This window comes from Ophidiomyces ophidiicola, assembly GCF_022830035.1.
Source record: "Ophidiomyces ophidiicola strain CBS 122913 chromosome Unknown scaffold_2, whole genome shotgun sequence".
Taxonomy (NCBI): domain Eukaryota; kingdom Fungi; phylum Ascomycota; class Eurotiomycetes; order Onygenales; family Onygenaceae; genus Ophidiomyces; species Ophidiomyces ophidiicola.
This window is the reverse complement of record NW_026054642.1, coordinates 386,567-408,560: the sequence shown is the minus strand read 5'-3', so window position 1 is coordinate 408,560 and position 21,994 is coordinate 386,567. Positions and strand designations below refer to the sequence as shown.

At 46.5% G+C, this 21,994-nt stretch overlaps 7 protein-coding genes across 7 annotated transcripts; 3 read left to right on the top strand and 4 right to left on the bottom strand.

Annotated features, from left to right (window-relative positions):
• Nucleotides 1–574: 574 nt before the first annotated feature.
• Nucleotides 575–3,427, top strand: LOZ57_000746 (uncharacterized protein; the record flags this gene model as incomplete). Its single annotated transcript, XM_049249844.1, has 1 exon — nucleotides 575–3,427. One exon carries the CDS (start codon nucleotides 575–577, stop codon nucleotides 3,425–3,427), a length of 2,853 nt encoding a protein of 950 aa, XP_049111004.1.
• A 551-nt stretch (nucleotides 3,428–3,978) lies between these two features.
• On the bottom strand, nucleotides 3,979–5,128 carry LOZ57_000745 (uncharacterized protein; the record flags this gene model as incomplete). The annotated part of the gene is made up of 2 exons (XM_049249843.1): nucleotides 3,979–4,171; nucleotides 4,227–5,128. The coding sequence occupies 2 exons, from the start codon at nucleotides 5,126–5,128 to the stop codon at nucleotides 3,979–3,981; spliced, it is 1,095 nt and encodes a 364-aa protein (XP_049111003.1).
• A 700-nt stretch (nucleotides 5,129–5,828) lies between these two features.
• Nucleotides 5,829–8,448, bottom strand: SSL2 (DNA repair helicase RAD25; the record flags this gene model as incomplete). Its single annotated transcript, XM_049249842.1, has 3 exons — nucleotides 5,829–8,167; nucleotides 8,238–8,369; nucleotides 8,421–8,448. 3 exons carry the CDS (start codon nucleotides 8,446–8,448, stop codon nucleotides 5,829–5,831), a joined length of 2,499 nt encoding a protein of 832 aa, XP_049111002.1.
• A 348-nt stretch (nucleotides 8,449–8,796) lies between these two features.
• LOZ57_000743 (uncharacterized protein) lies at nucleotides 8,797–9,583 on the top strand (the record flags this gene model as incomplete). Its single annotated transcript, XM_049249841.1, has 4 exons — nucleotides 8,797–8,899; nucleotides 8,961–8,988; nucleotides 9,080–9,105; nucleotides 9,186–9,583. The coding sequence occupies 4 exons, from the start codon at nucleotides 8,797–8,799 to the stop codon at nucleotides 9,581–9,583; spliced, it is 555 nt and encodes a 184-aa protein (XP_049111001.1).
• A 1,636-nt stretch (nucleotides 9,584–11,219) lies between these two features.
• Nucleotides 11,220–13,083, top strand: LOZ57_000742 (uncharacterized protein; the record flags this gene model as incomplete). The annotated part of the gene is made up of 2 exons (XM_049249840.1): nucleotides 11,220–11,378; nucleotides 11,461–13,083. 2 exons carry the CDS (start codon nucleotides 11,220–11,222, stop codon nucleotides 13,081–13,083), a joined length of 1,782 nt encoding a protein of 593 aa, XP_049111000.1.
• A 3,197-nt stretch (nucleotides 13,084–16,280) lies between these two features.
• On the bottom strand, nucleotides 16,281–17,154 carry LOZ57_000741 (uncharacterized protein; the record flags this gene model as incomplete). Its single annotated transcript, XM_049249839.1, has 4 exons — nucleotides 16,281–16,291; nucleotides 16,370–16,649; nucleotides 16,736–16,924; nucleotides 17,002–17,154. The coding sequence occupies 4 exons, from the start codon at nucleotides 17,152–17,154 to the stop codon at nucleotides 16,281–16,283; spliced, it is 633 nt and encodes a 210-aa protein (XP_049110999.1).
• Nucleotides 17,155–17,658: 504 nt separating this feature from the next.
• On the bottom strand, nucleotides 17,659–21,864 carry UBP15 (ubiquitin-specific protease ubp15; the record flags this gene model as incomplete). The annotated part of the gene is made up of 13 exons (XM_049249838.1): nucleotides 17,659–17,768; nucleotides 17,822–17,951; nucleotides 18,010–18,324; nucleotides 18,383–18,794; nucleotides 18,862–18,971; nucleotides 19,021–19,628; nucleotides 19,681–20,629; nucleotides 20,684–20,792; nucleotides 20,845–21,034; nucleotides 21,086–21,246; nucleotides 21,358–21,451; nucleotides 21,637–21,787; nucleotides 21,856–21,864. The coding sequence occupies 13 exons, from the start codon at nucleotides 21,862–21,864 to the stop codon at nucleotides 17,659–17,661; spliced, it is 3,348 nt and encodes a 1,115-aa protein (XP_049110998.1).
• Between the last annotated feature and the right edge of the window lie 130 nt (nucleotides 21,865–21,994).

Genomic DNA, 21,994 nt, shown 5'->3' with positions numbered 1-21,994 from the left:
TATTGTGACCAAGCTGTCTTCTTTGGTGGCCCTTTCGCCTTCGTCAAGATTCTTTGCTAATAATTGTCAGTCTTTGAACGCACGATTAGGATAGCAAAGGTGAATGGTGGAATTTTCAGCTTGTAGGCGTTGCACCGTCGTGGAGCAGATGGCATTGGTCCTGCGTACTCCGCATGGAGGACGGCATGCGTCGAGCGGCCCCCCAACCATTTTATTGTTCCGGCCTCGAGCGCTCAGTCAAGGTGCTCCACCCTGATATCTTCAGAGTTTCACCCCATGGCATTTTGCTCGCTACTGGCGCGACTGGCATACCGTTTGGCATGTGTAGAAAGCTACATAGCTGATGATCGCCGCATTCTTATTCGTGGTTTGTGCTTATTTATTGTTCACTGTTACTACCGCCTTAATTGCGGTATATATTGCAGAAAGCCCGCTTTGACAACAACAGATCAGCGACAGCGTTCAGCATCCCACCGATGCCCGCTGCAAGCTCACTGCGCATTTAATTCTTCATGGTTTCCCTCGTACTATTTGATTGATCTGCTTTCCGAAGCAGACCGCCGCTGACTTCAGAATGAGCGGCGTCGAGGCTCCGTCTTTAAATTTATTGCAAGCAGAGGGGCCGGCGGAACTTCTCCATCGTATTGACGAGCTTCGCAACCTGGGATTCCAACATCGAATATGCCTTCCACAAATTGCCATTTGCGGCAATCGGGGCTGCGGCAAGACATCGGTATTCCAATCCATCACGGGTATTCAGCTCCCCGTCAGCAGCCACGGTCATACTCGCTTCGCGACCGAGGTAATATTTCGAAGGTCCGCCGAAGTCTACACCCATACAAGCATCCGGCCCGCCCTCGATGCGAACCCTGAGCATCGGCGCAAGTTGGCAGCATTTTCCAGTTCGGATAACTGGCTCGAAGATATTCCAAATATCTTTATGGAAGCAGAAAATTATATGAATTTAACAACTGACGCGCAGTACTCGCAAGATGTGTTACAATTGGAGGTTTCTGGCCCCTCCCTTCCCGACCTGACCGTTATCGATCTTCCCGGCCTTTTGCCGGACTTCGAAGGCAATCAGCAGGAAGAAGATGTAATAAAAGCCAGGGAGTTGACAGAATCTTACATTAATAATCCTCGGAGCATTGTTCTTGTCGTGGTTTCTGCTGACACCCCCCTTGCTCAGCAATCCGTCCTCCGGCTAGCAGAGCCCTGCGCCTCAAGGTCAATGGGTATTGTTACGAAACTGGATACACTTAGTCCAGACTCCGTCAGTTTAACTGACTTCTATGCACGCGTGAAATGTCAAGATGCACGACTGCACCTTGGCTGGCATGCTCTCAAGAATATTGACACCAGGTACAAAGATTCTCTGGGACTGGATCGTGACGACACAGAGAGTCTTTTTTTTAGTAGCTCTGCACCCTGGAAGGCACTCTCACCGAATGCAATTGGCATTGACTCCCTCAGAGATCGACTAAATAAGGTATTATTAGGCCAAGTTGAGTTGCAACTTTCAATGTTAGCCTCCGAAATTCAAAAAGATTTAGAAGTTCATAGAAAATCACTACAAAAGCTGGGTCCAGAAATGCCAACTATGGCAGAGCGTCGATTATATATGACAAATATAGGTGAAACGGTGCAGAGGCTTGCGCGAGAGGCGACGCTTGGACAGTACCATGATCCATATTTCCGATCCAACTCAAACAGATCAATAAAACGACTCCGTTCCGTTGTTCGAAGATGGGCGGAAGATTTCGCTACCGATCTTAGACAAAGAGGCCACAGTCATCATATATATGATGGTGTTATCGGAGGTGTCGCCTCATCTGCAGGTTTCCCCGATGATCCCCAACCCATACCGAGATCCGAATATATAGGAAGCGTACTTGAGCTTTTAAAGTCAGGAAATATTCGAGGAATGTCCGGCTCCGCGAATGTTCAAATTGTAGGCGAGTTATTCATTCGCTATTCATCAAAATGGGAGAAGATAACGAAAGCCCACATCTCGGAGATCTGGAAAAAAGTGAAACAGTTTTTAGATGGCCTTCTGCATCACATTGCTGGGTTCGGGATTGGCGAAGCTGTCATGCGAGAAATTATCAATCGGGAAATGGAAGAGAAATTGCGCAAAACAAATGCGAAGGTGGACGAGCTGCTTTTACCCTATAAAAAACTGATACCCGTTACGCTGAACCAACAGCTGAGTTTACGGATTCGGCACATCCGACGACGCAACTCCGAACAATCTAACAGCGCCTCGAGCGATGTGGATATCGCACTTTGCAATGAGATACTTGATTGTATGCAGGCGTACTATTCGGTTGCGCTTGGTGTTTTCCTCGATAATGTTGCTGGATTGGCCGTTGAAAACTGTCTTTTAGATGGAATTGAAAATCTCCTTTCGCCTACGCGGATCTTGCAAATGTCAGACAATGAGCTTGAGCGTCTTGCTGCCGATTCTAAAGAGCTGAGAAGCGCCAGGGCCGCAGTTGCAAGAAAAGTTAGGGTGTTTGAAGTTGCAGCCGCTGCTTGCACACGCTGTCAAATGGCTGCCTTAGAATCGTCATCACAGAATTACGATACGTTACCGGAAGATCATGTCACTCGGTCCAACACATCTGCCTCTAATTCCTCGTCTTTGGCAGAATCGTATTCCCTATCAGAGTCTTACGGCCTGGCACACTCAGATAGTATGAAACATAAGCGAACGGCTAGTGCATTCTCTTCTCGCGCGTTCCCGGTGCCAGCTCGAGCACTAGACTCACCCTTCAGCCCAAGCTGGAAGCCTTCTTTCTCAGCTGGCTCTTCCCAATCATCTCCAAGGAGGTCCTCATCTGTTGAATCAGACGAACTCTCAGCTTCGCGCTCACCCCTGACGAGCCGGAAACCCACAAATGACCCTAATACATATTCAATTCAGATATCTCCCACGAAAGCACCTGCCCCTGAACTTCCGTATCCCTCTGTCCCTGGTGCTACCCGCATGTATTCGCATGGCCGTGCCCTATCAGTGGACAAACTCATGCCGATCAATCGCGAACTGCTGAGTCCTATAGGGCTTGCGCCTGAAGGGGGCCGGCATAACCGTACTCTATCTGCAGAGCGCATGATGCCACCGCTCCCCGAAACAATGGCTTTCAGTTGTCGACATTCTCGGGCTTTATCAGCCGGAAAAGCGACAGGCCTCCCGGACCCACCGCCAAAAAACCCCGCTAGAACGCTCTCACTTTCTATGCTTACTGGACTGAAAAGCAGTGGGCTGCACGCATCGCGAAAACGCATATCCAAGATAAAACCAACAGTTGATGAAAAGCCTTTGTTGATCTCGTCTCCATTCAACTTTCACCACCATGGCTCGGTACCAACATCTACAGACACACTGCCTAACAGTGGGACATCCCTTACAAAGATCGAAAAATAGAGCCACCGTTGATCACTAGCGCAGTCGACTAAAAAAGGGCCACCTTATTGTCATTAGGCTTATGTCATGTTGTTTGTTCAACATTGCCCTCACTTAGGATTGGGGGGAGATAATATGCACAGCTATGATTGCCTTTTCCCGTGCCTTTATACCCCTTTCGAGGTAAAGGCCGCCGTTTTACTTACATGCTTTCATTTTCATGACTTTATGAGCTATTTTGTTATACCCATACAGTTTCAGAACAAAAGGAGGTTTATTGGGTGGTGAGGCCTTTTCTTTCGTTTATGGTTTTCTATTATCGTTCTTTACAACAATTTATCTGCTGTTCTCCCTTAATTCTCATTGTTTTACAAAAATCCAGGTCTTGAAAACCCGGTGCAGCCTATAACATCAGCAACATGCTCCAAATTGCAAGTGGCTCTGATTGAATTAGTAGACTTGATTCATGGTTTGTGGGTACCTATGTTATGTATTATATACGGAGTACATACCCATACGACATACATTCATAGACTGACACAGCCACAGATTGATTGGGTTCGGATTGGATTTCAGCCCATAAGTTGTAATTGGTCATCAGGCGGCCAGCGTACTTGGGCAAATGTCAGACATCGCTTGATACTTTGCAAAAACTTTCTCGTGATCTCATCACTCATGATATGAGCTTTGCTCCCGCCTTCATGGAGTTTTTCTCGTGCAGAACGTTCATGAATACCAACCATGGTAACACCAATAGGCCATGCACTACAAACCGAGTCAGTGTAACAGCGTCAAAGGAGTTAGAGGATCGTCGGCTTACGCTTTCCCAATACTCAGTCTCAAGTATCCATCATTTGCATCTACGTACCGGCGTTTTTGAGCATTTCGGACGATTTCAACAATAGGTTCTAAAATACTCTCTTCCATATCTGAGTTCTCAAACTTTTTAAACAGGGGCTTCATATTTTCCCTCGACTGTACCATAGCATTGTATGCCTGTCGCCCCTGAAACGTGGACTTAACGCTGTCGTCTCGTTTTGCCATAGCCCTTTCCCACTCTTTTAAAACCATAGTGAAATAAGATGCGAGCTGTCGATATAGGTATTTTCTCCCTTCTTCATCTGTTGGTACTTTGTCTGGGACTTTCATCTCAGCTTCCGGAACAAGCGCCAATGTCGTGGGTATAGGTCCATCAGAGAGCTTCTTCTGTGGCATAACCGATTTATGCACAAGGTTTCTGTATCTTCCTAATCGGCTTTTGTCATTCTCACCGAAGAGTCGAATTGGCTCGCCCAAGCTTCTTAGTTTTTCTGTTAGCTCTTCCTGGCTTATCTCTTCGCCGTCCATCGTCGTTGACTCATTTTCAGTCTCACTCTTGCCTGTGACCGGGTTTGTATTCAGGCCAAGCCTTTTCCGCCTCTCTGACTCCTTTGCTTCTTCCTCTGCTTCTCGCTTTTGCCTTGATTGCTCAGCTAGCCGACGTCGCTTTTCGTCACGAACCCGGTCGCGTTTCGCCGCATCTTCTTCCAACTTTCTCTTTCGGTCTGCTCGTTCGTCGCGTTCCTTTTGTAGCGCATCTTGCTCTGCTTTATAAGTAGCCAGGCGCTCCGCTTCCAACTCAGACCGGCGAAGATATGTCTTGTTTTGTTGCTTGTCAGCAGGCTGTGATGCCTGTTTCTTGGACTTAGAAATTTCCCTTGACATCAAAGATGCAAAATCCATAGTTGCAGGTAATTTCAAGACTAATAATCTAGGAAGAATGAATTAGAGGTGGCCATCAGCTGTCGCAAAGATAGTTCCGGTTGAATGATATTCCGATTCCGAGAACTAACTATTAGTATTTCTTAATTTTTCCTTCATTCGTTTATGTCATGATCAGGTCAAAATATGATACCTGCTGAGTATTCTCATCTGCGAGTTGAAGAGAATTGATGTTCATCTACTCCATATATCTACTTATCTGGAGAGAGTTTACTTAAGTTTAATTTTAGAATGAAAGATGATATGTTGGCAACCTGGGCGAAAAATCCAATGGGCTTTGTCAGAGTAAGGCTGCCTTTAGTATTCATAAGAGCCAAGTCGTAGGAAATATTTTTCTTCAGATGTTTTGGTTTCTTCGAAATTTCCTAATGATACTTCATATGTATGGAAATACGGAGTACATTAATTCTGATTCTAATGGCAGCAAATCTTGGGTGGATCTCCAAGGCACCCTGCAGATATTTTACCTTGCCGGGTTGTTATGCTTCTTTATGAGCACCGCAGGGCGGCATGTTCCGACGTTTCTCCATGGCAGGAAGTTGAATATAGTGTAATTCTACTGGTTATGCTCTCCAAGTAAACACTGGTGATGGTACTGAATGTGAATGTAGCGCTAAATTTTACTATTTCTGCAGCCATATATGTATAAACGGTACATTGACTAGTCGTCTTGTAAGAGCTTCTTCCGCTTTTGCCTCTCCCTTTCAAACTTCCTGAAAAGGGGATGGTGGCTAACTTTATCTTTCAATTGCTTATTCCGGCTCTTGTTGTGCTCAACATAGGCCATATCCTCGCCACCAGCAAGTCCACTCAGTGTGGCAGCACTGCGTTTCACTACACTCTTTTTTGCAGCCTTCGACCTCAGGCCACCAGATCGTTCGCTGAATAGATCATCAACGACCTCTTCAACGGCCGCAGACGTTTCGTTCTGCAACATAACTTCCTGTAACAATTCACGGCGTTCCACTGGAGTTGCATACGCAAGACCTTCCAGGTTTTCAATTCCCTGAAGGTGGGTTATAACTTTGAACGCGTAACCTTGGTCCACTAAAAATGCTTGCCTTTTGGAAGAATAGTACATCTCATCCGTATCTTTAGAAACTAATGAATAGAAAAAGGCATTGAAGCCTTCATCGTTTCTGCGTTTGGCCCGGAGAATCCGGCCTAGCCTCTGGGCTTCTTGACGTCGAGAACCGTAATGAGACGAAATTTGAATCAGACACGTTGCCTCTGGGAGATCCAGAGAAGTGTCACCAATCTTTGAAAGAAAAATGGTGTTCACTTGTTCATTGTGTTGAAAATTTTCCAGGATTCTCAACCGCTCGTTTTGCGGCGTACCTCCATAAATATATGCCTTGTTCAGTTTCAAAGCATACCGTTCCAAGGCATATACGTTGTCGGAAAAGACAATAACCTTATCACCACGTTTTTCATGGTAGTCAATCAAGAATTGGCAGGCCTGGAATTTCCTCGGATTCATAATGTAGAGGAGGGCAGCCTTCCTCGACTTTTCACGCATGTATTCAGTATAGAATTCTGTGGTCATCGGACACCAGACCTCAGCACATTGGACTTTCGCAATGTGCCCCTGCTCAGCAAGCTCCATCCAGTTAGCTTCATAAAGCTTAGGTCCGATAAGAAAGTTTAGATCCTTGATTTTGTCATCTTCTCGAAGCAGTGTCGCCGTTAGCCCAAGCTTTGTCTGAGTTGCGATGGCGGAGGTGACTTTTCGAAACATAGAAGCAGGGACGACATGGACTTCGTCCAAAATCATCAGACCCCATTCTCGTGATTGCATCCAATCCATCATTTTTTCTGCGTCATGGGATCTCGCGCGTGTTTGTGAGACCATTGAGTATGTGGAGACAATGATACCAGTGCTTCTCCGAAATCTCTCTTTGTTGTCAGAGGTGAAAATGGCAATATCGTTTGGATCGATATTTGACCATCGTAAAAATTCATTTCGCCATTGAACAACAGACATGGAGCTTGTACAGAGCACGATAGTTCCCTTTTTAATGGTACAGGCGGCAGTAATCCCAACAAGTGTCTTCCCCGCCCCGCAAGGTAACACAATAATGCCACTCTTTGCTCGGCCATTTCCGAACATTTTACTCAAACTTTTTTCCTGATAGCTTCGGATTTGAGCGTTTGGCTTGAGGTCAATATCTAACGTAGGGTTGATTTCATCGTTGCGGAAATCGTACTCTTCCAACGCTGGACAACCCATGCTCTGACAGCGCGCCTTAACAGCCTCAACACTTGTATTGGGAATCTCAAAACTATGAACTTGCGCCTGATCATCCTCATCGTCATCTTCTTCTCTCAACGTGACCAGGAGATCGTCATCTTTCGGCGGAGCGGCAGTGCCTTCTCCATTTTCGGCCGGCTTCTGATCGGGATTTTGTTTAACACCTGCAGCATCTTTTGTGCCTGGGATGACCAATCCACCCATTTTGGGGGCAGCTTGTTGGATAATGCCGCCCGAGTTTTCTAACCTCTGAGAACCAATCACTTCATCTTGCAATAGCATCTGTAACATTGCCGGGTCGGAGCTTTCGACGAAAAAGCGATTATGTTTGAGTACGACCTTAATTTTCCCATAAGATTTTGTGAAATTTACAATAAATTGTTTGATCGTCTCCGGAAGCGGTGTTTTAGAAAGTCGATCTAAGAAATTGATGATATCTGCAGGCAGGAGTCCTACCGAGACGGCAGCATAGAGGCTATTTCCTGTTAATCTATATTCGTGCAGGTGTGTGGGACGAGAGAGTGGTTCAGCTATGGTAGTTAAAAAATCTTGCGCCTGAGATGCCAATGGAGAAAAGCTCTCCAGGGTGATTGTTCCCTTCAGCGGTTCGATCCAAAGCGGCCTATTTGCATTGTCCGGCTTTAATGGCAGCGATGAAAAATCCTTGTAGCCGAAGTGAGGGTCGTGCCTTTGCACCTGAGATTTTTTGTCTCGGCTGAAAGACTGAAGCGAGAACTTCTCCACAACTTCTGCAACAAGATCACATCATGGGTCAGCTTTTTGGCATGGGTGTAGATATATATTGGCGGAGCCACGTACTCTTCAAGGTACTTCCGTCTCCATCCGAATCTCGCATCCCGGAGTCAGAATAGTCATCATCACTAAGAATGCTTCGCGGAGTGGAAACGGGTGCAGGCGTGGCACGCTTCGATGCTCTCCCAACGCGTGCACCTACATTATGTTAGTTAAGTAAATAAGGGAAACTCCCAGTTAAATATGCACCGTCCACAGCCTTCCGCTTAGGAGGCATGATTCGCGAACCCAATTGGCGAAAACGTCATCCAGTAAGGTATGTAGGAAGAAAGCTGCGGAGAGGCAGTTCTCGGTGTAGTGCAGAATATAGACAGCACTTATGCCCAGAGACCGACAGAAACAGAGAATGAAAGGGACAAATGGCCTAAAAGAAGCCTATCTGTTGACGGCGGAGTGAATCAACCTGGCTTGAAGTTGTCAAACCTGGGAGGCTCTGTACCATTGGAGCCTATACGGGAGGTAAAGGCGCGATATCACATGGAAGACAAGGTGTATTAATCAGCAGCGTGGGCACAGCTGATTGGTGCGATTCCCCCATCTCGACGTAATGGTGCCAAGGAGCAAAATGTTTCTGAACTTCCTGATTGCTCACGGAGACGATGTGACAGAGCAAGACCAGTGCTCTCCTCTTTGCTCAACGGCAAAGGCTGTCCGCAATAATGAATACTGTAAGTCTTTGCTTTGAAATTGAAGGCGAGTGCCAATTGAGAATTAGTAGCTGACTTGAAGATTTCGCCATTCAGATTCGGTCCACCTGGTACGCGGTGATTACCCCCAGTCCCTTTGCTTTATTACTACTAGTAAATCCGACATCAATTACGAGTTTACTCTAACATTACATTGGCCAGGGTCGGTTGGGGCTCACTTTGTGTTGGTATGACAGTCAGCTCTCTGTACAGCTAATAAAAGAGGAATGGTGACCGTTAATCCGGCTAACGCGTCTATCCTTCATAGCCGGCGCCGGCGCATACTATTTTGCCAAACGATCTATAAATGCTGATCGACTTTCACGTCATGAAGCGAGCCAGCGTGTAAAGCAAGAAGCTGCTAGACAAGAAGCCGAAGTTACAGGGCGTTCAATTCGCCCCAAGCCCGACATGCCCGCCGCCGCCACGTCCAATTCATCCGTCACCAATGAAATACGAAAAAGCGCTGGTGGAAGTAAGATATCAAAAGAGGTATCTACGAGTTTGTTTGGTCAAGATGATGTAGGCAGTCCAAGCGAGGAGACAGGGCATGACCCAGCCGCCACAAGACATGAACCTGAGACGGACGCACAGCGAGTTGCAGAGAAGGGGAAGTACGAGGCGACCCAGCTATTTAGATCAAGGAAGGGAGATCGATTCAGTTAACAGCAGACCTCAAATGCTTTGCAGGAGATTTACCATCATTTGATTGCTGATGTTGGCGTGGCCTATTTGGAGCGGGTGCTAAATCCTCAAAAATTCTTGGTTATAAATATATTTCTATATTGTATATTTGTATACTCGGCTATTATGTTAAACTTATATCCACTCGCGCCTAGCATCAATACAATCACTTGTGACATCGCAAAGACCTCGAATGAGCCTTTTCACTTTCCACAATCAGTGGTCGGGAGAAGTCTTAAGCAACAAAACAGAGAAGTTGCTTAGCTCTAATAATAGCTTTGACCATCAGGAATCAACTATGGTTACCATACCCCTTTGCCTATGGCACCAATGTTTTTGTAAATAGCCACAAGACAGACTTGTTATCGGAGAATGGCTTGCCAAAAAAGGTGAACGCAATCAAAGATGCAACCCGCATAGTATATGGATGAGAACTGGATTTAGCTCTTTGGTATGAATCTTATTATAAGGTTCATCGGGCATGAAAGCAGAGTGGCGGGTACCTGTGAAGGTTCTATGTAAGCTTCCTATTTGACCTTTACCCAGGTATCAAATATAATAAGAACACTTGACATACTTGTTCTCATGACTGCTTCCATTCTTTTTTATCCTAGAGCTCTCCAAAGCAGGTGGAACAAAAGGTAGCACGACGGCAGATATGAGCGCAGACCTGGCAACGAAGCGATGAGTACGGGTTTCTGGCTTTGAGGCATGGGCGGAGAACTGCCGAATGGAGGAACGGATAAGAGCGTTGGTTGAAAACATGCTAGCTGATATAGCTGTGCGGTATTTCCACGGCCGTTGTGCGAGGTATATTGAATGCACTCTTTACAATATTGATGGTATGATTATTCGAGGGTTGAGGCTCTTTTATAGAAAACAGTAAGAGTAACAACAGTCTCGGTTCCCTGACGTGTGAAGACTCTTGGTACAGACATGCACATACAGAAGTCGGGCGCCAACCGATTGATTGTCCAAAAGGAGCCAAAACCAAACGATTAGTTTGGGAGTCAGGGTTATATTACTTGAGAAATAAGGAAGGATGTTTCACGTCAAGATACGTAGAAGAAACGAATAGTATTTGGAGTAAAAACCAGCTGGTTTCAACTCGGATATATCGATGAAGTACGTAGTAGTTACATAGCGGCGGAAACGGATAAGAAAAGCGGCCAGTCTTCCGATCAGGGTGGGTGGGGATCTCTACGGTGTCCACCACGTCGTACGTTGATTAAACATCACGCCATTCTTGTTCTTGAAACCCAATGCGGCCTCCCTACCTATTCCTCTCTTGTTTCACACAGGATGGGCCTGGTGCAGGTGTAACCGTGGGCAAAGAAGCAGGGCTAAGTATAGAAAAAGGCTCTTCGAGCTCTCTGGTGCCTGCTTGAGTGCTCGGCCAGCTGCTCATCGTCAGGCTCAGCCGGGACTTGCGAGTAATCGCCGCGGCCAGTGACGTCATTGGCGATCGTTCTGATGAACGAGATAAGATCAACTCTATTTCGGAACCGGAAAAAGTATTTACACAAAGTGCTTACTCAGCATTCCACTCCGTCCAAAAGGGCTTCTTCGCCTTCAGCACAACACAGTTTTCGATACAGTCCCCTACAGCTCAATCGCCATGACTTCGCACCAGGTCGCGATCGCAAAGGCGGCATTTTCGGCCGGACTTCTGCGCCCGGATCCCTCGTCCGCCGGATCTGTTCCCCGAGACCAAATTACTGAGTTCCACGATGCCCTTGACAGAGCAATAGCGCGTTGCTCACCAGCAAATATCCAGGTTTGGAACAATTAAACCCGCAATATGTTGGAGCTTGGCAACATGGCTAAGTTATTCTTTGCTTTTCGGGCATTATCTCTAGACCTGCAAAGCGTGGATCCTGAAAAATATCATTGAATCCGCCAACCGGGTTGGAGCTTTGGGAAAGTATCTCGCTGGTCTCGCGTCGTCATTCCAAGCCGGCCCACAAATGGAGGGCCATTCTACTAGTGACAAACAGCCCAGAGTGTCTACAAAACGGAAACTACTACATATTTTATATTTACTGAACGACCTTCAGCATCATACTAAATATCACCTTGAGGCCGCTTCTCCTTTCTTGACACTGACAAGCTCCCTTCAACCCTACTTAGTAACTCTCTTTGCCCTTGCAGCAAGATGCGATCGCCAGTCAAACCCGAAACACCACCGACGACTTAAAGAGTTACTTGACCTTTGGGAACATAATGACTACTACCGTAAAGAGTATATCGACAAATTACGAGAGACAGTAACAAATCCGCACGCTGAGGATGCTAAAAATTTACAATCGGCTGGAAACAGCATTGGTGGTGGACCAGAAAAGAAGATCATGGCGAAAGATGCGCCGTATATAATGCCGGCGACACATGGCGATACGACGGCTCCTTACTATGAATTACCCGCTGGCAATATGTTACCACATATTATCCCAAACTCTTCAATCCCCATAAAGACTCAGTCAGTTAAAGCACTTCAGTTTGTGCCCGGTCCCGCTGATGATGCCCTCATTAAAGCCGTGCAGTCTTTACTCACATGCGCAAAGAAGATGTACAATGTTGCTGAGGATGAGACGGATAATTCGACCAAAATCGACATTAACGAACTTGGTCAGTTTATAACTCATGATGAATTGACCGGAGAGGTTATAATTGGAGAAGCGTACTATGGCTGGTCTGAATCCTTTTGCCAGCGAATGAAGCAAAAAAGGGATGGAAAACATAGCAGAAGCCCTAGTCGAAGTAGGAGCATGAGTAGGAGCCGGAGTCGAAGTTTTAGCCCTGTCCAAAGGCGGCGATATAGCGACAGTAACAGCGACGATGATCGATTGAAGCGTCGTAGGTCCAGTGGGTCGGTCGACTCTCGAAAATATCGAAGAGTTAGCTCCCATTCACGTTCCCCATCTCACTCCCGATCACCTCGGCGAAGGCGACCATATTCAAGATCACGCTCCTACTCTCCGGCCCCGGACCCACCCCAAAACGCCCCTCCATCGCACTTTCAGCCGACCGGGCTTCCTGGCGGTCTTCCTCCCCCGGCCCAAGCGTCTTTCATTTTATCCCAGCAGTACAATTCCCAACCTCCAAATCCCAAGGCTCCTGATGTTGGAATGTTCATTCCGCCTCCAAGGCCGCCGAATTATCACGGCCAATGGCCTCCACCACCACCTCCACCTCCACTTCAGCCTGGATATCCTAGCACTACACCGTTTCCCCAAGGGATGAGTATGGGATTTAACATTCCTGGATTTGGCCAGCCCACAGCCCCTGTCATTCCTGGCACGCATCTTGTACCTCCACCTCCAATGCCCCCTCAGCAAGGCAATATACCCGGCTCTGCACAAGGGCAAACCGGAGCGTTTCAGTATATGCCGGCAGATTCGGTAAACAACCAACGTTACCATGAAAATGGCGCACCTGGTTCCAAACTTGGAGGTGGAAGCTGGCATCGGGGCAGCTGGTCGTAGTGCCATTCCTTTTACCTGAATTTTCAATCTTTACTTGCGATGGGCGCATATTGAGCACGCTAAAAGAGCTTTCATATTACTTCTGTATTATACAAGAAGCTCTTCGTCATTCCAGTAATACACCAAAACTTTAAGGGATCTTCCCGATCTTTGGAAATAGAAGCATGATTTAATGGCAACAAATAAGACAAGTGAACTATATTGAAGATTTCATAACGAGGCAATGCCTGTCCGAGATTTGGAGTCGTAGGTGGAAATAAACGGAGTGATGGTCACTCAACCAGGTAGCTTGGCGAAACAAAAGAAACAGAGAGGGGAAGATTTACAAAAGGCGGCGTGTACTGAACGTAGGTGCACAGTGATCAGTATCTTCCCATCCTAACGATGTACGTGAGGCAGTAAAAATGATAAAAAATAGCGGGAGAAATGGCGACGTTGGCTCTCCATAGATAGGGCTGGCCATCCAAGAGAGCATTGTATGGCGCCATGCGCGAATGCTGCAAAGAGTAAGAGACCGGAAGGAAGAAAGACAGAAGTCAGGAAACGAAGAAATGGGGTGCTCGTCTTCGAGGAGCTTTCGCTAAGCGCTGGAGAACGACGGTAGAGTATTTTGGAAGACGCCGCGAAGGTGTCTGGAGTGTTAATGGGTTTTGCGCAAGCCCTTGTAGTGACTTGGGTGCACGATATCCTACCTCTTTTGTGTAAGTTGAGACGCTAAAAGGGGGACAATGCCTTAAGTTCAGGGGAAGGGGAGATTCCAATGGCAGTTACCATATGAATTGAGCAGGTCGATTGATCGTTATCATCAAGATTCCAAATCCCTTCTTCTCTGACTATCTTGCTCGTGAGATCCGTTTCGTTTAGGTACTGGCACCCGGTCGCTCGGAAGGTTATCGTGAGAAGGAGTACTTCTGTCATCTTTGGTATTATTATGATGCAAATCAAGATTCGTGGAAAGTGCCTCCATTTGTCGTCGAGTATGCTGATGCATAACACGGGTGTATGACGCTAAGGATGCTTCTGAAGCCATTGAATCGGATAACACTGTCCTTTCTTGCCTAACAAGAGAACATTTCAATGAGTACGGAGTTGTTTCATGGGTTGATTTGAGAGTCCTGCGCATTATGTACCTGGATGTAACTTATTTGAGGGACTGGATAATTGGTGCGATCTCGAATTTGTGTGTGTATGTCGGAGGGTCGGAACCTAGGGGCTGTTGACGTTTAGGGCGCGATAGTACAAGTGTCTCGAAAGAGAGAAACGGAAGCGCCAATAGAGCCCAAACGGCTTATATCATATCAACTATATTCGAACCTGACAAGAGATGGCAACCTAGGCAAAAAAAACAGGAACAGATCCCGAGATGACATAGGACGGAACTCCGTAGACGGCAATCATCAACTTAAATTGGCTGGTGGTGCCCATGACTGGGCAAACGTGTCAGGTATGCAGCCTAAACTAGCAGGGCTCAGGCGCTCTTGTCCCATCATTTTCGGCAGCGATCGTCTTTTGGTGGTTGATTGACGAGCTAGGCGCTATGTGTATGGGCTGCAGATGCGCCTGCAGGATCACAAGGAAGCAGGGTTGATGATATCATATCAACCACAGGGCACTCTGTGCGGAGAAAGAAAAGGGGCTAAAGCAAGAAACAGCCCACTGTACTCCGTACGCTACACGCAGGCACTGATCCAAAAAAACCAGATTTATGCATGTCGAGTGCATTCTTGCAAAGACAATTTGCGACAACTTGAGCAAGGGCTTGCTCTTCTTGGGCTGTAGGGAGAAGCACTGGGACTATAGTTATGTCGTCACCTGGCAAAATAAGATCAGGGCTACGGAGTACGGAGTAGTCGGATGTGGTACGGAGTGCTGTGGCTCAACCGTGAGCCACGACGCAATAGTATATTAGATGGGGCGATCAGATCTCGAAGAGTTTAATAAACAGAACTCTTGAGTTTTCAACAGGCTCGAGTTTGCCCTGTTTCGCTAAATAATAATAGTAAGAATGATGATGTGAAACCCTGAAGTGTGGAGCCTGCCGAGAGACGGTGGAAAAAGCGGCAGGATCTCCCTGGCAAGCAAAGAAGGATTCCTACGGAGTAGTGCAGCTGGAGTATATTACTCCGCGGGGATAACTCCGTAGGCCCAGCTATGGTGTCAACGGAACAAATTTGGTATCGCTGGAGGAATCGCCATGCTGAGGGAGCAGGGAGGGGAGGAGGATTTGCGGGGCATGACGGCCAACGCCAGGAGCAGGACGTGGCAAACAACGCCATGGAAAAGCAATATAACATTAACCTGAGGTTGCGAGCCGGTTGACTTCGTTGCCGCCAACAGCCACGGCGAGGTTGGCAAGGGCATGACGTCAGCCCACCGAGCGACCGCCGAATCACGTGGTATACCATGTTGGCGGCTGACGAAACCAGCCAAATGCAGGCATCGCCGCGACATGGGAAGAGTCAAGGGCGGCACGTTATGACGAAAACCAACCAGCCTCTCGTGCACTGAGTCATGGGCTGGTCGGGGGAGCAAAGGAGGCTTGTCAGCGAGTGCTGTGCGCTGTCAGGCTGCCGCTGTTGAATTCGAGAGTGTGGGTCCTGCTTGGTTGTTTGGGTTGAAGAGAAGACAAAAAAGACTCTGGTAAGCGAGCGAGAAGACCCTTAAAGCTTGAGGTGACTGGTGATACAGGGCACCAGTACCCCATTATGTACGATATTCCTACCGGTGCTTAGCTAGTCGGTTAAGCTCAGCTTTCAATGCCTGATAGACTTTTCATAAATGCGTAGCAGCGGCCAAAGCCGCTTCTTAATTTGAGAGGGTCTGGGAGCCTGGCCATATGTGACAGTCATCCGATTAAATCTAGACTTGTCTCTTTTAGAAAAGGGCACCAGAATGTCTGCTCAAAAACTATTCATTATTGTTAAGGTGTATCCTGCATGACCCCAAATACAGCTCTTTCATCCTAACAACAAGCTCCATGGCTTACCATAAGAGGGTAAAGACCAAAAACCATAGCTATAGTTTACATGTGAACTTTCATGTTCAGAGCTACAATACGCGTCAAATCATAATGCATGGAAATGCTAAGTTGCAACATGAACGCCTGTAGGTGAAAAAAAGAACATGGTTCTATTGTCACTGGGATAAGAAGACAAACAACCATCTCTGGAACTAATATGGATAGCACCACCAGACCATTATACATACCCTAGAAGAAAAGAATTACAGATTAGAATACTGCCTAAATCACCGGCAATCCGCAGGAATGGCAATGGATAGTACGTACCTTTCCTTGCACCCTGGAAGAAAAACCTAACAATGAACACCTGTAGCCCGGCCATCGTAAGCATCATCAAGCTCTCAATCACGCTAAAGTTAAAGATCCGTTGTTCTGTGCTTCGAACAGTGCTGAAATTTCTATTTTCACGAGTACGGAAGTATTTCTGGTTACGGCTGATGGTCGAGAGCTGTCCGGAAAGCTTGAAAATGGAGTCCTCTAGCGCTGATGCCTGCTCAGGAGAGGCGCCTGGTTTAGAAGGAATCTGCGCTCGTTCCTCGTTCTCGACCTGGGGTCAATTATCGGTGTCAGTCGCCAAATCATAAGTAGGTTGCAATAAAACCAAATGTTATTATTTTGGATCTGGGAACTCACGGCAATTTCGAAATCAACCATTTTCTCTGCGAACGTAGACATTCCATTATTGAAGCAGAACCGGTACTCTCCGATAGTCTGAGCTGTGAACACGAAATCTCCCTGTCTCTCTTTGTGTCCCTCCATAATCAGTTTCTCTGACGGGCCGTGGACCGAGTAGTCGACATCAAAAGAACCGCCGGATTGAACCTAACGCACATAACGCGAAAAGAGCATTAGGGCTTTAAATTCACCGAAAAATCAAATCGAGCCGAGAACAAACTTACTGCGAAATAAAAGGCGATCTTTGCTGGGGGTTGGGCAATCCATTTGTAGAAACAGGCCTGTTCGCTGGCGTCAAGCTTGTACGTCAATGCCGTGGCCGAAACGGAGGAAACTGCATAGGCCAGAAGGCCTAAAGCAAACGTTCGCAAGCGCATTTTAGTAAGACTCTGATATTGACAACCCCTGGCTCTCCTCACCGTTGACTGCTCGTTGATTTTTTGTTGCTTGAACTCGCGATGTGGCAGCAGTAGTCTGGCCTTGGCATATTTGCTGGGTTTGCAGGCCTTAAAAGGGGCCTAATCTCGAAAAACGAGGGTACCTCCGAAGCATGTGGCATTGAGATCTTGGAGGTATTTCTACACCCGATGGTTATGGAGAAAATTTTGATAACAGAAGTATATTGAGCAATAACCGCAAAAAATTTCTATAAAAACGTGGAGGCTAAGGTGCCCATATCACTGACGTTATATCCATCCCCCATCAAAGTCGTGAATAAGAGCCGGAGGACCTCCTCGAAACCAGTTCATCGATATCCACCGAGCGAAATGCTTTGACCAAACCATAAAACTCCGAATAAAATAGCATAAAGAGAGAAAAAGAAGAAGAAAAAACATGAGCGTGACGGAGTACAGCTGAGGGTAAAATGCGGCGCGAGGAACCTATCGAATAAAGAAGCCCTCGCTTCGATTCCAGAAATTGCGATTCTTATTTACATGGTCAAGACCCAGTTGTTGCTCGGAGTCTATCGCGAGGTCCGCAAGTACATTATCTAAAAATTTGGTATTAGGAATGATATTATCAGTCAAGAGAAGGGGTGCTTACCATCCTCGATATACACAGGAGTTGAATATTGAGTCCGAGAGACAAGAGCAAACTTGATTTTTTCAAATTGCTTGCCCTTTATGCCTGTCCGCTTTGATAACCGCTCTTTCGTATCCTTGAATATTTCACCCTATTTAATAATAAGTAATCAAGTCGAAGGGAATCGTCAATATTTGATAGAAACTCACTGGCTTCACGACAAATTTGAAGGGGAAACCATAGGACTTCTGCAGCTCTTTGTCAAAATTAAAAGCATTGATCTTGAACTCGCCTTCCTCCATATGCAGCTCTTCTTGGGGTATTGGCTCTGCACAGAGAGTAACGTAGTCCATAATTCCAGCTACACTAAAGTTGTCGTCCAGCTCCTTGAATATCTTTCCGGAATGGACCTCGAAAACTCGCACATCAGGCATAATTTCATCACTGAGGTTGGCTTTCTTTTGGAGGCCGGCTAGTAAATCCAACACAACCCCATTTTTAGGAACGAGAATGTCGTAGTTTTGCTATAAAAAGCATTAGCATGAGAAATACTATTGAATAAAAGGCTGGGAATTCTTATACCTCTTTAGCAATTCCCTCAGGAAGCCAAGTGAGCTTTATGCTCTTCTTCATTTCATGTTCACTTAAGCTGGTTTCCAAAATTTCGTAGAAGAGGGCATCATTTCTATGGCTCGAAGGTCCATAGGGATTGTATTGGCTAAGAAGCAACTGGCCTAGATTTTGTGCAATATTACGTTTGATGAAGGGCTTCGGCTTGTTGGTGGTCGAAGAGATGAGTGCAAATCGCAGGTGTGTCGGGTCGACCTTCAGATGTTCTCCCACTTTCGTGGAGAATTGGTCATATGTCATCTTTTGACTAAGTGTCAGGCTAAAGGTACTATCTCCGTCGATGGGTGCGAATGTGACAACAATACGATTCAAGAGGAAATCGTAATACTGTTGGGCAGTGCGATATATAACAGTTGGGGGCAGGCTTTTTCATGAATATTAGCGAACCCTTGCGAAATATGATAAGGACTTTGCATAGATATTCAACATACTCAATATCGCTGACTGATTTCTGAAAACATATGACATCACCATCTTGGATTTCCGACTGTTGAAAGGTCTGCTTAGGCTTCATAGCCTCAATCATAGCATGCTTGATCTCCTAAAAAAATATTAGAGATCATGGATCAGTTGAGAGCGGGTATACATACCTCATATAATAAGAAAGATGTCCCAGGAGGCCAGTTCATGAGATCCAGAATGGTACTACCGAGTTCTAACACTTTTGACTGTTTTCGTACAAATACATGGCCGACACCCGTTAATGTTTGGGCATGAACATCAAAGTATTTCAAGAACACTAGGGTCAAAGCGTTCGCTCCACGTGTTTCCGGCCAGGCGATTTTACCATCAACTCCAGGCACGCCTATTTCAAGCCAAATCCGGAATGGGTGTCCTTTGCTGCCAAAGTCACTGAATGCTTGCTCCATTGTCATGTTCATATCTCGTAATGGCTGATCAGGCCGAGTCGTCTTGTTCTGCCGATTAACCATGACCCAGAGGCGGACTTGCTCTAATGTTAGTCCCCTTTCTTCAGCTAATTTGCTGGCAAACTCCCCAACCGTAGTAGTACGGAGAATTCGGTGAATACTGGGTGCCGCAGGGTCCGTAGACTGTAAATCAAAACTCGTGAGGTCGAAACCATGATGGTGCTTAAAAGAGTCGTCTGTTACTACTCCAGCATGCATGTATAAATGTTGTTCTTCGCGTTCTTTTTTCCGCCTTATCAACTCAGCTCGCTCCTCTGCTATCCTTCTCTCTGATTTAGGTGTTAGCACGTGTATGAACTTCATAGAAACGATGTTTCTTACCAAGGTGAGCAGGGAAGTCGTTTTTCACAACATCCACTAGCAACTCATCTACTCTCGATTTACGAAGATAAACAAGCATGTATGCGTTCGTTGATCGCTTAGCCGAGTAGGCTCTGGTCAAAGGCTGACGCAGTCCATTGCCATTCGAAAGATCGTTGACGTCTTCTCCATAGTTATCTTCAAGGGTCTCTCGAATGCTTGCCCTATTGACCCTGTCATCGTCAAACTTATAGAAAAAGCCATCCTTTGTCGGCCGCAGAAAGGCGAAATAGTGTCCAGCGTTCAAATCACCGCTGTGAACGAGGACACCGTATAATTGATATACCCAAGGCTCTGATTTGTCTGCATTTTCAGAGAGGTAAGGGGACGCATCGAATTCTTCCGGGAATTCATGTCGATCATTGATTTTCATCATTGCATCACGGTGGATATCATACTCGAACCGTTTCAAATGAAGATGTAAGACAGGTGGAAAACTTTCGAAAATAACACCTTTTTTAGCGTCCTGTAATCCGTACGGGCTTCCGGCGTCATATTTGTTTTCGCCTTCCAAAGTCTCAACCTGTATGTAATCTTTAAAGCTGTCATCTAGGGTCTTGTTTCCCCGTACATTAAGCTGGATATCCCAAAAATCCTCTATCCGCGAGGATTCATAGTCAACGTTAATGCATGATATATAAGTTTTCGTCTTTCCAACAAAAAGGTCAGAGAGGGTCTTCTCCGCCGGTGTTCCTTTCATCTTCTCTTCTAGACGTTCCATCAGTTTGCGACACAATTCCTGGACATCCTGCTGTTCGAATATCTGTCTTGATTCCCATCCAAAAGAAGACGTGAGTTCCTGTGTGGATACCGGGTTTTCGCTTGTCTGGAGAGAGTAAAATAATCGTTGTAATGTCCAGGCGCTGTTTGACTTCTTCGCTTCCTCCTCGGTGGGGATTTGGTAAACGGCCTAGAGTGTATAGTTTAGCATGAAGTTGTAGAAAAGTCGACACCCCGTCCATACCTTTCGAAAGGAGTTGGTGAAATAGAGAGATTGCAGGAGAGAGTTTAGATAACAAGTGGCGCCTTGGTTCTTCAAGCCGACCATGCCTGTCTCCTTCTTAGAGTCATAACTGTGTCTTTATTAGCAATGCAACTAGTCAACGATTGAGCTGGACCACTGACTCTCGGAAATTATGCCAAAGGACGCCGGTGGGGTCTTTTACAACACGCACATAGGCCGTCACACAAGCCTCCTCGTTCTCTACTACAGGGGGTTTGTTGTCGTCCAACGAGCCGTTGAACAATTTACGGAGCTCACAGAATCGCGTGAACCCCCAATCTCCATCAACAGCTGTAAATCGGTGGTGGGCAACTGTTTCTGGATCAGCGCAAGGCGTTGTTAAGATGGGCTATGGGTGCGTACAGTGAGGTACGTAAACAGAAGGGTTGTTCTTATTCCACAGTACCAACGCAAAAGAGACACATGAGTACCAATTATCCGGGGTTGCATCGCCATAGCCGTGTTCGAGGTAGAAGGAGGCGTAGTCCGCTATCTGGTTGCCAAAAGGGAAGAAGAGTATTCGCCTACATATTATTGTTAGACAGAATGTGAGAAAGGGTATGGCGTGTATGGGAAGAACATGCCATGGAGAGCCACCGCATTCAAACACCGGGCCATGCTCTCTCTTTGCTAACTTCGTCCAATTCTGAATATGCCAAGTGTGGTGTGTCTCTGCTATTACCTCCATTTCGGGGAATGTTGGGAGAAACCTCGCCTTCATCGCTTCATCTGCCGGCATAAAAGTGTCAGATACATTTCTCCGCTGTAGCACTGTAGTGAAGCGCGATAATCCATGGATAATCAACTTCCACCCTGTATTCCAGGGCACTACCCAGTATTTCCACATAGTGATAGGCAATAAAGAATGCAAGGTGGGCGAGCAAGAAAGTGCAAAAGAGTGAGGGGGGTCATACAATCGTCAGCGAGCAGCTCAGGCAATGCCTCTGTCTCACTGGGCGACCCCGACGGCGACACCAGGACATCATCGGCGCGGTCAGTGTTATATTGATCGTAGTCGTCCACCATCATGTCATTTCCACCTATCTGCTCATATTCATCAAAGTTCTCATCAGTTAGCAGGACAGATCCCGTCACATGCAGAAGGATATGATGCCGGTCAAAGCGCTACCTACATTGTCCATGGGTGGTGAACTAGCTCTGGTGGCGATCTAGAACGCTGTTCGTCTGGGGTGCAGGTATGCGAGATGGGTTGGCAAAGGCAGCTGCGCAAAAAATAATGAGATGCTGGGCTGATTGCTTTGATACCAGCAA